The sequence below is a fragment of the Parambassis ranga genome, chromosome 21, assembly GCF_900634625.1.
Source record: "Parambassis ranga chromosome 21, fParRan2.1, whole genome shotgun sequence".
NCBI classification, from domain to species: Eukaryota; Metazoa; Chordata; class Actinopteri; family Ambassidae; genus Parambassis; species Parambassis ranga.
The window spans coordinates 19,807,667-19,820,154 of NC_041041.1; the positions used below are offsets into that span (position 1 = coordinate 19,807,667).

At 41.5% G+C, this 12,488-nt stretch overlaps 1 protein-coding gene across 1 annotated transcript in view; it reads left to right on the forward strand.

Moving 5' to 3' along the window:
* Window positions 1-680: 680 nt before the first annotated feature.
* Window positions 681-12,488, forward strand: part of lrp1bb (low density lipoprotein receptor-related protein 1Bb) — a 239,100-nt gene continuing 227,292 nt past the window's right edge. The window contains exon 1 of the mRNA XM_028393416.1: window positions 681-771. Coding sequence (XP_028249217.1) covers window positions 681-771 — 91 coding nt within the window. The remainder of the gene's footprint in view (window positions 772-12,488) is intronic.

The window sequence follows — 12,488 nt, forward strand, 5'->3', positions numbered from 1 at the left end:
GAGTTGTGTGTTGTAGGGTTTTGTCTGTGACTTTTTAGAACTAAAACATGGCTGCTATTTGTGGGTCCAAATAGTTTTGCTTTACTTTGAAATGCCTGCAAACAGCTGAGCACTGTCTGTTTACACACTCACACACTCAGGACTGGGTTTCTAGCCTTTAACTCCTTGTATGTATTCATAGTGGAGACAATGGTGAGAGCTGAGATTACTCATGCTTCATCCCACATCCTCTGACTTTTCCTTCTTCTTTAAAGGACCTTCTCTGCGCCCCCGGACCTCAGGCTGACACCCGCAGAAATGACTGTACAGCTAACCAATTTGATTAATTTCAGGCGAGCCGACGGCATTTAATCATTGAGAAAAGACAGGAAACGTACTCATTCTTTATCCTCCTGCACTCCCACCCCGCCTTCCCTCCGCTCCCCCACCCTCCAGCCTCTGACTCTCATCTCTCCTGCCGTCTCCGGTGCGTCTGTTCGCTGTACAGAGCGGCTGTGTGCATGTGTCGGGGGAGCCGGGGGAGCGCTGCACTCTGTTCTGCGCACTGGTTCTGCTGGACATCACCGAATAACGGCGTTGGAGAACCGGGTGGTGGTGGAGGGGGAGACTGGATCCGGACCAGGACCAGGACCAGGCGCAGGAGAAGCACCGTGGCTCTCTATAGCCCGCTCTCCGAAAACATGTCGGAGTTTTTTCTACTCGCCTTTCTAGCCCTCTTCTCGGGATTATTTCCGTGCGCCGAGCCCTCGACAGTGTCGGATGAGGAGAAAGGTAAGGAGCAACCGGGCCGCCGGGAATGCGCAGTCCGGTGAAACTTGGCACCACGGGATGTCTCCAGTGCAGTCCCGTGTTGTTACGAGCTTTAAATGCTGTGGATGTTGTCAAAAGCATCATTTATGACAAAGACTTGCTCATCATTGGTTGTCATTTGTTTGTGGCATTGGAAGTCTGTACCACTTTATTTGTTACAATCCGGGATGGTGATGCGCCCGAGTTGTTAGACCACAAACAGACCTAATAGATGATACCACCTGTGTAATAATCCATGTGCAATAAGCACAGCTTAAGTGCATTTTATCAGGAACGTTTTAAGCAGCCGGGACAGAGTCGGTAGCCCTGGCTGCAGGTGCGTAGCAGCGCTACATCCTACAATGCAGCAGGTGAAAATCTCCCCGTGCCTGTGTATTGTATCTGCCTCCGGGCTGTAGTTGTCCATACTGTAGCCTGTCTTCCACGGTGGGATCGTTGCAGCATCGCAAGAGGACGCGATTGACTGTAATTGTGTGCGGTCAGCTCTACAGTGTGGCTTGCAACCTAATAGTGCCCCAGTGTCAGTGCTTTGAATTTAAATTCTTTATATCCCGTCTATGCAGAGTGATGCCTGACAGGCTCTCCACAATCAACAGTGGGTGTAATTTGGGATGTAAGGATCACTGAGCTCGCCTCACGTATTAGGCGGTTATTAATGTCTTTCATTTTCACTTTATCCTCCATGGATATTCAGGTATTTAGTAAAAGTATTACCACTACTTGCTAATTCTTCCTAATGTTTATTACTCAGATAAAGTTTTCCATGGCTCTTATTTGACTATGTTGAAGTGCCATATATAGTGATTGCACTTAAACAAAATACTCTTTGTATACACAGAGTATAAACAGAGGCTTTTGGTAAACCTAATTTATGGACATCTATTGATTTGTCACCATAGCTCTCCCACTTTCTCTCCTTCTCCAGTAGAGCAGTAAGTGTCAAGGCTGTTCTGCTTGTTTTGTCAGAAATGTCACCATGCCTCCCCTCCCCTCTAACCAACCATCCTCAACACTGTGTGGAAAACAGGGACTTCGAGATTGCCTTGCAATCACAGTAGGCAATAACAAAAAAAACACACTGTCTACCTCTCCCTGTGCATGAAATGAAAAGATGAATTTGTCTCTTGAACCCACAGAGAATGTGTGGGGTTGAGGCAGAGGGGGTTGCACTGAGTTTTATTAATGTAGATGGAATAAAAATGAAATATTACATAGTATTATATTGTCTCATCTCCACTGGTGAAACAGTTTAAATGGAGTGTTTAGATGAGACACATTTGCATGCACGTATATTCACATAAATCTGAAAGTTTGGGAGCTGTGTGGCTTGTCTCTTGTCCTGCTCCATTTGCACTGCAAATAAAAGAAGTGTGTCTAAATGGACAGTAATGATAATAGCATTTCTTATTTATTTCAACACCAAAGCTGGTTGTTAGCCTAATTAGTCTGAAATTAATTTTCCTGGTTGTAGTGGCGATGTTCACGTTGACTGCCAAGTAGAGCCCACGGTTCTCTCTGTATGAATTACAAGCATTTCCAGAGCTCGTCCCTAGAATATCATTGTCTCTTTGAAATGCTTCCACTATGGTTTTATTCCACCTTCTTATCCCCTGTGTCCATCTAACATTGAGCAGGCTGACCTGGTTGGAGTGCTGTGGCAGTACATGCTGATCTGACAAAATGACAGACTTAGAAAATTTCGCACTCATTTTAGTATATATTTGAAAAAAAAAAAAGAAAACAAGCTAAAACAGCCTTGATCTTTGCAATGACCTCAGTGCCAGATAAGCATCATCCAGCGCAAACAGCTCAAGGTTGTTTGTAATGTATACCCTATTTAAAAGTTGATAGTATTGTGGAAGACACTGATAGGCCCATACACTAATGCAGGGGAGACTGCCTTTAGGAGCTAATTAAGTGAGACAGTGAGATAGCATCGCAGAAGTGTAAGTGCCTGTGTGTCTCTGTGTGCAAAGGCCAGCACACCTAATCAAGATGAGGAAGAAGTCATTCAGTGCGTATGTGTTGTATGCAGATATCAGAGAAGAAGAGCGTTTGCAGGTTTACTTGTTCAAAAAGTACATCTAGTATGTGGACTACACCAGGAAGCTATAATGATTATATGACTCTAGTACACATAATTACGTTGTGTATATAATTTATCTAAGAAAAGTAAATGAATGAACTCCTTTAGAATCGTTCAGTCATAAATGTCTTCTTGTCTAACTTTAGTTCCTTGTTGTTTAGGTTATGTTTGCCTTGTACAACTGAATGTTTTATAGATGAAACATTTAAATATGTCTCTGATTTTCAACACCAGGTTGGGTGCATGCATCATGACCATCACAGGGATTGTTGGTTCTGTTTTTAAACTGATGGAATCGTTAGGGCAGCTAGGAATTTCAATGTCTTTGGACCTTAAAGAGTAAACATATTTCAATCTTACAGCTTTTATTTTTGACTGTCTCTTCTAAGGCTTTCTCAAAGACTGGGATGGATGTTGTTCACAGGCATTAGCATAAGATTCTTTGGTTTTATATCTGCTGTACACTTTTCAGCCACATGAGGGAGCTTTGTGGTTTTCTAGCACTGATAAAAGGGAAGAAATAGATCCTGGTAACATCGACTGAATGCATTTATTTTGTCTTATTTACAAAGTCTTATTTACAATGTATGCTTACATGCAAACATGCGTTCATAAAGTAATATTCTTATTTTTATTAATTTTTATTAATTTATGCATTTTGATGCCTATATATATAGTATTGTTTCATCTTCTCACAATACACTGTGGATGGCATGGAAACCATAAATATAACTGTGTATTACCACTGCATTAAATATTTCAAAACCATAAAACACATTTTATAAAGCCTCATGTAATGATCCTGATAACGTCACATATTCAGTCCTTTTAAAAATGGTCCTAATTTCACTGACTCATCAAAGATAGACTGCTATTGTTACAACAATTGCCAGGGCACAACATTCGGTAGAAATGGAAAAAGCTTAAAGTAAAGCTCTCATCACCTCCTCTTTTTTATGCATGTGAGACTTGGACCATTGATAGTCACCATTTGAAAATGCTGAACTTTGTTCACCTCAACTGCCTGAAAAGCCTCAAAGACAGGCTTAAAAAACTTACTGACTCTGAAGTGCTGAAGCAGGCAGAAATGACCGGTATTAGTGCCATGAACATGAAAGCTCAAACGCTATGGACAAGTGCTCAGAATGCCAGAGGAGCATCTGCCAAAGAGGACTGTTTGTGGCAAACGTGTGTAGCGGAAACGGCAAAGAGGGGGTCAGTGCAAGCGTAACATGGACTGCCTGCAGTTGTCACTGCAACTTTTCCCACATCAATATATCAGACCGGGAGAGAGCAGATTTAGAGCGTGGTTCTTGGCACTGCCTCATCACAAAAGCAACACTTTGAATCTCATAGCATCTGTGATGCAGAGGCTATTCGCCAAGCCACAAAAACAGATCAAAAACCTCAAAGGAATCGGCTCCTGTTTGGGGATTGGGAATCTGTGATCATTGTGAGAGGAAGCAGCAGGCCTGCATTGGGTTGATTTCCCATTCAGGGGCTCACAAAAACTCTGGGATGCAGAGTGAATGGGCGGTCACCTGTGATGTACAAACACAATCTATAACTCTGCTACTGTAGCGCTGCAGTGTTAAATAAGTTGTGTATGATTTGTCCCAGGAGAGGAGGGAGTAGAAATAAAGGCAGGCATGATCAGTTCAGCGCTTTTTTTGAGGCAAGTGGAAAAACTTCTTCGTCTTAAAGGAACAAACAAATGTTGGATGAGAAAGTGACACTATGATTTCACAGAAACAAAAGACGGCAGGCATATACACACTGTAGCTGATGAGTGAATTGAAAAAAATGTAAGGTTACAGTAGGTAGAACATTTGAGGGCATCTGGTGGGTGGATGCACTGTGAGGCAGGGCTGTGAGAGAAACTATGAAAATAATGTTCACTCAATGTTTTTATTTTTTATTTAATATCTTGGGGGCAGGAAATTTGTCACGAAACTGCAGCTGGACATGATGATTGGCAACCAAATGGAGATTTAACATTTAGCACCTCTTTTGGAGGTGGTTCAGAGGTCTTGCTGAGACATTTGCACAGCACTGAGTTATATGATGATCAGGATGTCCTTTTTTTTCGAGCTGACCTTCAAAGGTTGGACTTATTTCTGTTTTCATAGCTGTCTTAAGAGTCTTTTTCTGGGAACCATTAACGGTAAATCCGCCTACCAGCTGCGAGGTCTCTTTTTGTAACTCGGTCTTCTGTCTACATCCTGTCCTGACGTGGCAGTAAAAATGTGTCCACCTCAGCAAGAAGGAGATCCTCAGGATAGAAAGTGGACCACACTCACCCTGCTACTCTGTCTTCACCTAGTGATTGGAGAAACCACATGAAGATTCCCCTTGAAACTGAGTTGGAACAAGTAAACAAACCAAAGTACTGGTTGAATGAATGTGTGGTCTCAGTAGGACATGATGTACGAGTCAGCACCACATTTCAGCTTATAGCAAAGAAAAAACTTGTGAAGTAGGCACTGGCTGGTGTTGTTATTGGCATCTATGTTTGGGAACTGTGCTTCAGGTGCTTTTTATTGACTATTACTTCACAAGTTTGTCTTGGCTAGAAAACTAGACAAGTTGTCAGAGCTGCCTGTCAGCTTGTAATGTGGAGAAGGTCAGCTTCATGAGCAGATTAAGCCCTTCCACCAGACCTCAACATTTGTTTTCTTCTTTTCCCAAAAGTGCAGGAGTCAAGGATTGCTGAAGTTTGTTTGAGGTGAGTGCTTGTACACTGTTCTGCAGCACGACATTTAGTCTTTTATAAGACATTAAAACAGCTCACACATCTATCTGGTGCTGTCTAAGTGTTCCTGTCATTGAGCTCTCACATCTATATGAGGGCAGAGGTGAAGTATGGCCTCAAGCTACACACCCATGCCCCAACATATCTTATTTCAGTGTACTCTATGGTGGTAGGTCCAGCTGACTCCTATAGAGCAAAGTTATTAAATGCAGCTGTTAGATTTCTGATAGTGTCACCTTTAATATAACCTCCCACTCTCCTAATGTGTTAAAATTGAATCAGTAATGGATTGGTACAGGTTGTGAAAGCCAGTGGCTGTGAATTGACTTGTGGCATTGATTACCAATGGAGGGAGGAGCTACAATTTTGACCCACATCATCTATATTGGTTAATGTTCCGGACAGACTTAATTTTGTGTGCGACATGGGGATTCATATTAGATTTTTATTAAATGCTACATAATGTAAAATGTGAATCATTTCTCTAAAGTTTGTCTTCAGGACCACCATCTTTGCTTAGTTTAGTTCAAAGGGGGTCACAGCTGAGTGTTCTGAAATGGCTGCTGGTGAAATTATTAATAACTGTTTTATTGCCAAATATGCTAATGAAAATAGAGCTCATAATGATTCTTCTCATAAGTATGAGGTCATAACTAGGTGATGGATAGAATGCATCATTAAATGAATTGTAAGGGTGATGTAATGTGCCTTGTGAAAGGGGAGGAAGCCAGTGAAAATTCAACAGACCGAACAATAAGTGTTTTCTTTAGAAGAGTGGTTACTATGAGCGAGCTGGATAGTAAAAGGTTAAAGTTAGTATGCAGCTGGGCATGAAGCTCAAGGCCTCGAGTTCAGCAAACATCTCTCTTGAAGTGTCTCGGAGGGGGGAGAGTGTCTCCATCTCAGGCTAAAAGTCTGTCTGTCAGTTTGAAAGGGTGAACAGCTAGCTGGATGGAGGCAGCACCCCGAGGAGATGCCCTCTGCATAGCATTGTGTGCTCAGCATGTATAGACGTTGAACGTAGCAGCACTGGATCCTTCTGTTGTTCTTCACACTGTTTCTCCATTATGTCAAGACTTGCCTGTAGGAACTGTAATTTATCTTGATCCGTTTTACTTTGGTCTGCTGATTAGCTTATAAATACTGTATATATGCTGTAAATGTTCAGCTAAACGTGGTGTAGCTGTGACCTTCTCCTTCTATAGGTCATGTTGCTATAGAGACAAACAGGAGGCAGAACATAAGAACTTTTTTAGTGTTTAACCTATTTTTAAAACAATTAGGTGGCCATTTTCCCAACAACCCATTGTACAGGAATGACAGAATAACTCAGTCGTCAATGAGTGACAAAATTGTATACTGTATGTATTGTGAGGCAGAATAATGGCAGAGAATGTCATGTATCGAGACGATAGTAGCCTTAAACCCTATTAAACTTTCCTCCTTCAGTTGGGGGTTGGTGACCACGTTGGAAGTTTAGTTTATGTAGTTGAGTTATTTCTCTTTTTTAACGTTTGTTTTTAGTTGCTTTTTTAGTTTAAGTAGTAGTAATAGTTTAATTAAAACTGCTAATTAGGTGCAAGAAAAAACAACATGGTTTTGACAAAACTGTAGACTTTGAATGAATATGAACACATTTTTGGTGACAGAAAAATCTAAAGCCGTTTTCACACTTGATCTCTAGGGAGCATCAGGTCCCAACCTTGTCTGTGTGTCACATTCACACATACAGCTCATAGCGGGAGACTCCCTGTGCCAGAGACTGTTGTGGCTGTTCCAAATGAGGGGAGGTGCCTCAGCAGAGCGTACAGCAGGACAGCTGCTCCTCTCCCAAGGCTAAGGAGTAAAGAGGACTTGTCAGGAATAATCACTTTTTCATTAATATCAAAACTACAGGTTTAATGTACCTGCAATGTTAACCACATAATGTAAAGCATTATACAGGCCAGCTGTATGAAGCAGTTATACAGTATGTTTCACCAACAACATCATGAACTCTCACACATGCTGGCTGTGAATCCCCAGACTGTTACCTATTGTGTTTACACATATATTGACTCAGACAGTAGCTGGACTCAGTACTTAAGGAGCCAGCAGGTGAAGGTCTAGTTAATGTGTGATGCATCTGAGTCGATGATTCATCTGACATTTGTGTTCGCACATACAGCCAATGTGGTTCAAGTCTAAAGAATGTCTGGTGTGCGCTACATGTATGAAAGGGGCCAGAGTTGGCAACCACTTATCGTTCAAAGGGACACACCATTAAATGTCTTTTAATCTTCTCTATCATTTCCTTTAATGCTGGAGGAGTTCTACATTGTGAAGCTGCTAGATTAAGATTGGTGAGATCTCAGGATCCCATGTTAATCCAACCTGGCAGCTATGCACTTGTGTCCAAACACAACAGTGGTTTATCGATAGGCAAGCTGTGAGGAACTACCTGCAGCCATGGGCATAATATAATTGCTGAAAGTCAGCTTGTGACGGATGTGACAGATGCTCTATCCATCAGCTGGCAAGACTTTTTTTGTATGGTGCTGTTTCTAAGATGACCTACCAGATGGTTGTATCTAACAAACTGATTGGGCCAATACTGCCTCAACCAGCCCATTTTAAATGCACTTATTTGTACGACCACAGGAGGGTGCACAGTTGTTTCATTCAACTTCAAAAAAGTTAAATAGTTACTGTTGTTATCCTAGAGAGAACACACTTCTCACACACACTTCTTTGCTGTGTGTGTGTGCGAGAGAGGTGGTAGAGTTGGCTTTCTCTGGTGGGAGCAATTCACCCTGCATGGAGAGTTTTCTCATTATTGTTTGAAGATACTATTCTATTTCTTGGCACTCTTACTTCTAAATATTAAGCTGGCTGTATGGAGATCCCCTGGTTAACACATAAGCATGTGGGTACTCGTGCCTCTGTGCAGCTCCAACAAGCATCTCACTGATTACTGTAAGATTTGATTCATCACTTTGTGTAGAGAGAGAGAGAGAGAGAGAGAACTTCTTGCTGGTGTCTGTACCAGTCAAACTAATTTATGATGGAAGATATAGTATGCTGCAGCCCTACTCTGTGACATTAAAAGTGAATTTGTTTTAGAAACAAAGACTGAGACCAGCACTTCTGACCAATCAGTAGGTCAGAAGTGTTGGTCTCCAGCCCCCCGAGTAGCAATGGTGGTGGCCAGAGGACCAGTGAGAGGGCTGCCGAAGCCTGGCTGGAGACTCTCTCTCCCAGCTGCCACCTGGCACAGGCCAAGGGCTCAGGGCCCCATCATGCAGACTTGGCTCAGAAAACCAGAACAGGGGAGGGATTCATCCCATCCCCCAACAAGCTTCATTCAGCAAACAAACCTAAGGCCAGTTGGTGATGCTGCACTGGATCTTTTTTAAAAGAGAAATTGGCACATACAACAATTAAAAATATTGAACAACTGAGATGTTTCATTTAAAAAGCACACCTCTGTAATAATCTCTGTAATAAACACCTCTGCACAATTTTTCCATTATTGATTTAAACATAACATTTGCATGCATATAACAAGAAGACTGACAATATTTAGTCCTTTGCCCCTGTGGTAATGCCAATACAGGGAAATAAAGGACAGAGTGAATAATATTTACTTAAGACATTTTGTGCGTTCTTGGTCAGCTTAGCAGTTTACCCAAAGTCAAACACACACACACAGAACAAACAGACCAACAAATACATGTACACAAATTAAGCCTTCCCATAATAAATGTCTGTGCCCTGTCTGTGCCGGGCTGCCTTCCCTGGCAGAGCTGACTGTACTCCAGTCCAATCAGATGGAGGAGAGCAAGGGGAAATTATTGGCATCACTTTTACGCCTGCATGCAAAAGCAATGAATGACTATCGAAAGAGCAGCCGGTAAGAATCTTCAAGCTGCACTAAGGATACCTACTAGTCTGATTCTTTCAATATCAATTTGGAGGAGTCAGACTAAGTGTATGTCCAAGCCTGACAGTGCACTAAAAGAGGGTTTTTGAGTCTAAAATATTTGTGAGATTGCCACTAAGGATGAATAATTTAATACACTTTCATGGCATAGAGCTTGAATTGAAAATCAAAGATAACATCATATTGCTGCTGCTACTCACACCTGCAGAAATAACACAATTCGCTTTCAACAGCTGTGATACTGTTGGCCCACAAGGATTGAGTTCAGTCTTGTGGCAGCACTATCACTGAGTTACTTTGTGTTAAAATTAGATTACCAAATACATCACCACCAGCTGTCATCAATCTGATTCAGTATGATTCCGTAACATGCTTCCGTGCTGCTATTGATCTCTGGTCCCCGGCACCCTCCCTTCTCACTCACTGTTGGATTGGGAGTCTTATTAGCTGCGCTCCCATCAATCACAGTTCACCTATGTTTGTTTGTAGAAGTCTTTGATACGTTTAGAGCAGTGCTCGCAGGCTCGCTCTGCGTGTTTTTTTTTCTTGTTCCATTCCTTGTGTCGGCTGGTTTGAGATGCGCTCTCTTCTTTCTGTAGTGATCTGCCTCACTGCTCCAAAGCAGAGACCAGAGATTAAGCACTTGGGCCTCAAACGTGTCGGCTGTCACAGGTATCGTTCGCTGCTCGGTTCCTGATAAGGGCCACTTGTTCCTAAAACAGCCCTCGCAAAGAATAAAACCCTAGAGAAATGAAAACCTCTCTAGAGTTTCTGAGATTTATTTGAGTTCTCTTAGAGAACACGTTCTTGTGATTGCTTTTTAGGCCACGTCAATAATTGAACATTAGTTTTTGAAAATACTTTTTTTTCATTTAGAGGTGATTTTTTGTCTGCTGTGTCTGGTTTGACAAAACCAATAGTTACCTATAGACTAAAACCTTTTTGTCATACGAAGTACGAGTAATAATAGTAAAAATCACCTAGTGAGAAATGCAATATACACAAAGAATGGGAGTAAAAGAAAATGATTCCCAGGAGGCACATCTTTTTACTGAGCGCAAAATAAACACAATACAATAGAAAAAGAGTGATGAACAGCCATCAAACCACAGCAGAGAAAGCACTGCAGGTGTGCTGTCCATAATCAATCTTTTGAAACATATTCTGTAACCTCTTTACTGGAATTATGTCATTAACCATTATTATATATAGAGTAAAAAGAAATAGTATTGAGACAGACATGTATAATTTATATTGAGAATAATAAAGAGAAATAAACAGATATTTTGCATTGTATGTGTTTGTGTCTGTCCTGGCTGTGGATGAACACACATTTCAGAAATATGATTTTACAATCAAACATTGCAAATAATCACTTTTTTATTTTAGCACAACTAATAAGTTATTGTATCTACTATGAACATTGATACCCGACTACCGTCTTTGTCAACTGGATCATAGAGTATATTGATCTTTGTGCAAACCAAAGTATAAGTTGTAAATTCTGAGTATCAGAGTTCAAACTTTTTGCAGTCACACCTTTTAATATATGAATCTACTGATGAACCCAAATATATTTAGCATTCATAAAAAGCAGAGATGCACCAATGGATCGGCCAGAGACATGATTTTGCTCATTTTCAGACGACTGACTGGCCGGTCAGTCTATGTTTTTGCAGCTCATAGCTGGTTCTGTTTTCCATGTGCACTGTTTCTCCAGTTTTCAGCTGTGATTGAGTTTGACAAGCACAGCAGTTTTTTCTCATCCCCTGTATTCGACTAAGCCCTGCCCCTGCTTTGCCTGTGACTGCAGCACATAGTGAGGCTTAAGTATTTTTTTACTACCATTATAAGACTCAGGCGGAACATCTAAATGTTTTCTTACACTGCCTGATACATATGAAGGTATTTGGGTTATCTGTGTTACGTTGTCATGTCTAGGCCTGTCACGATAATAAATTTTGCTGGGCGATTAATTGCCAAGAGAAATTATTGCGATAAGCGATAATATTGTAGTTTTGAGACCATGTTCAACTACTATAATTATAACGACATACAATGCAAGTACACCCTTTCAAAGATCATTTAAGTTTCATTTCTAAAGAACATTTAACACTGGAAAGGCCCCCAATCATCAACATTATTATTATTAATAATGATATTAATATTAATGTTGATATTATTATTATTATGAGTAGTGGTAGGACTATTACCATGGCTTAACTGAGCATAGTCAATGGAGTTACGTCAATCCAACTAGCACGTCATGAGCAACAGATAGCAAAACAACACGCACTCTACCTGCTGGTGGGAGTGGGCTCACCTGTATGTGCGCACATGTGTCTGCATGTGTGTGTTTGTGTGTGTGTATGCGCATCAGGCCGCTACAGACAGCTGCAGTGAATTTTAAAAACGCCACCATGTAGACAGGAACACATAAAAGAAACTGATAGCAGAGATCGCACAAGAGGACTGGGCAAGAGGACTAGAATGTGTGGCGCTGCCGCGAGTGCCGCCAGTAAGAAGGCAGAGAACTTCACTCGTACAACACAGACTCTCTCTGATAGCAGGTTGTATACATAAGCATGTGTAGTCTCGTGGTGAATTGTGTCAAAGTGTTGGTATTGTGCAGCTTCACAGCTCTCTGTATTGCTGTAACCAGTGCAGTGTCCAAGCCCTGCAGCACTGTGATGCACCGTGGCGACGCAGACAGCGAGCTGACTGTGGTCTGCTCAGAGCATCCCGTAAACGTTACACAATGAGTTAAAAAATAAGAACTACCTGTTGATTTGACACATTTTAAGACAGAGCCGCAGGCCATATTAAATCTGATGGCCGGACTTTGCACAACTTATACAGTCCATGTAGAGATTCACATACACTCTCTGATGATAACCTTTACATCACACAGACCACTG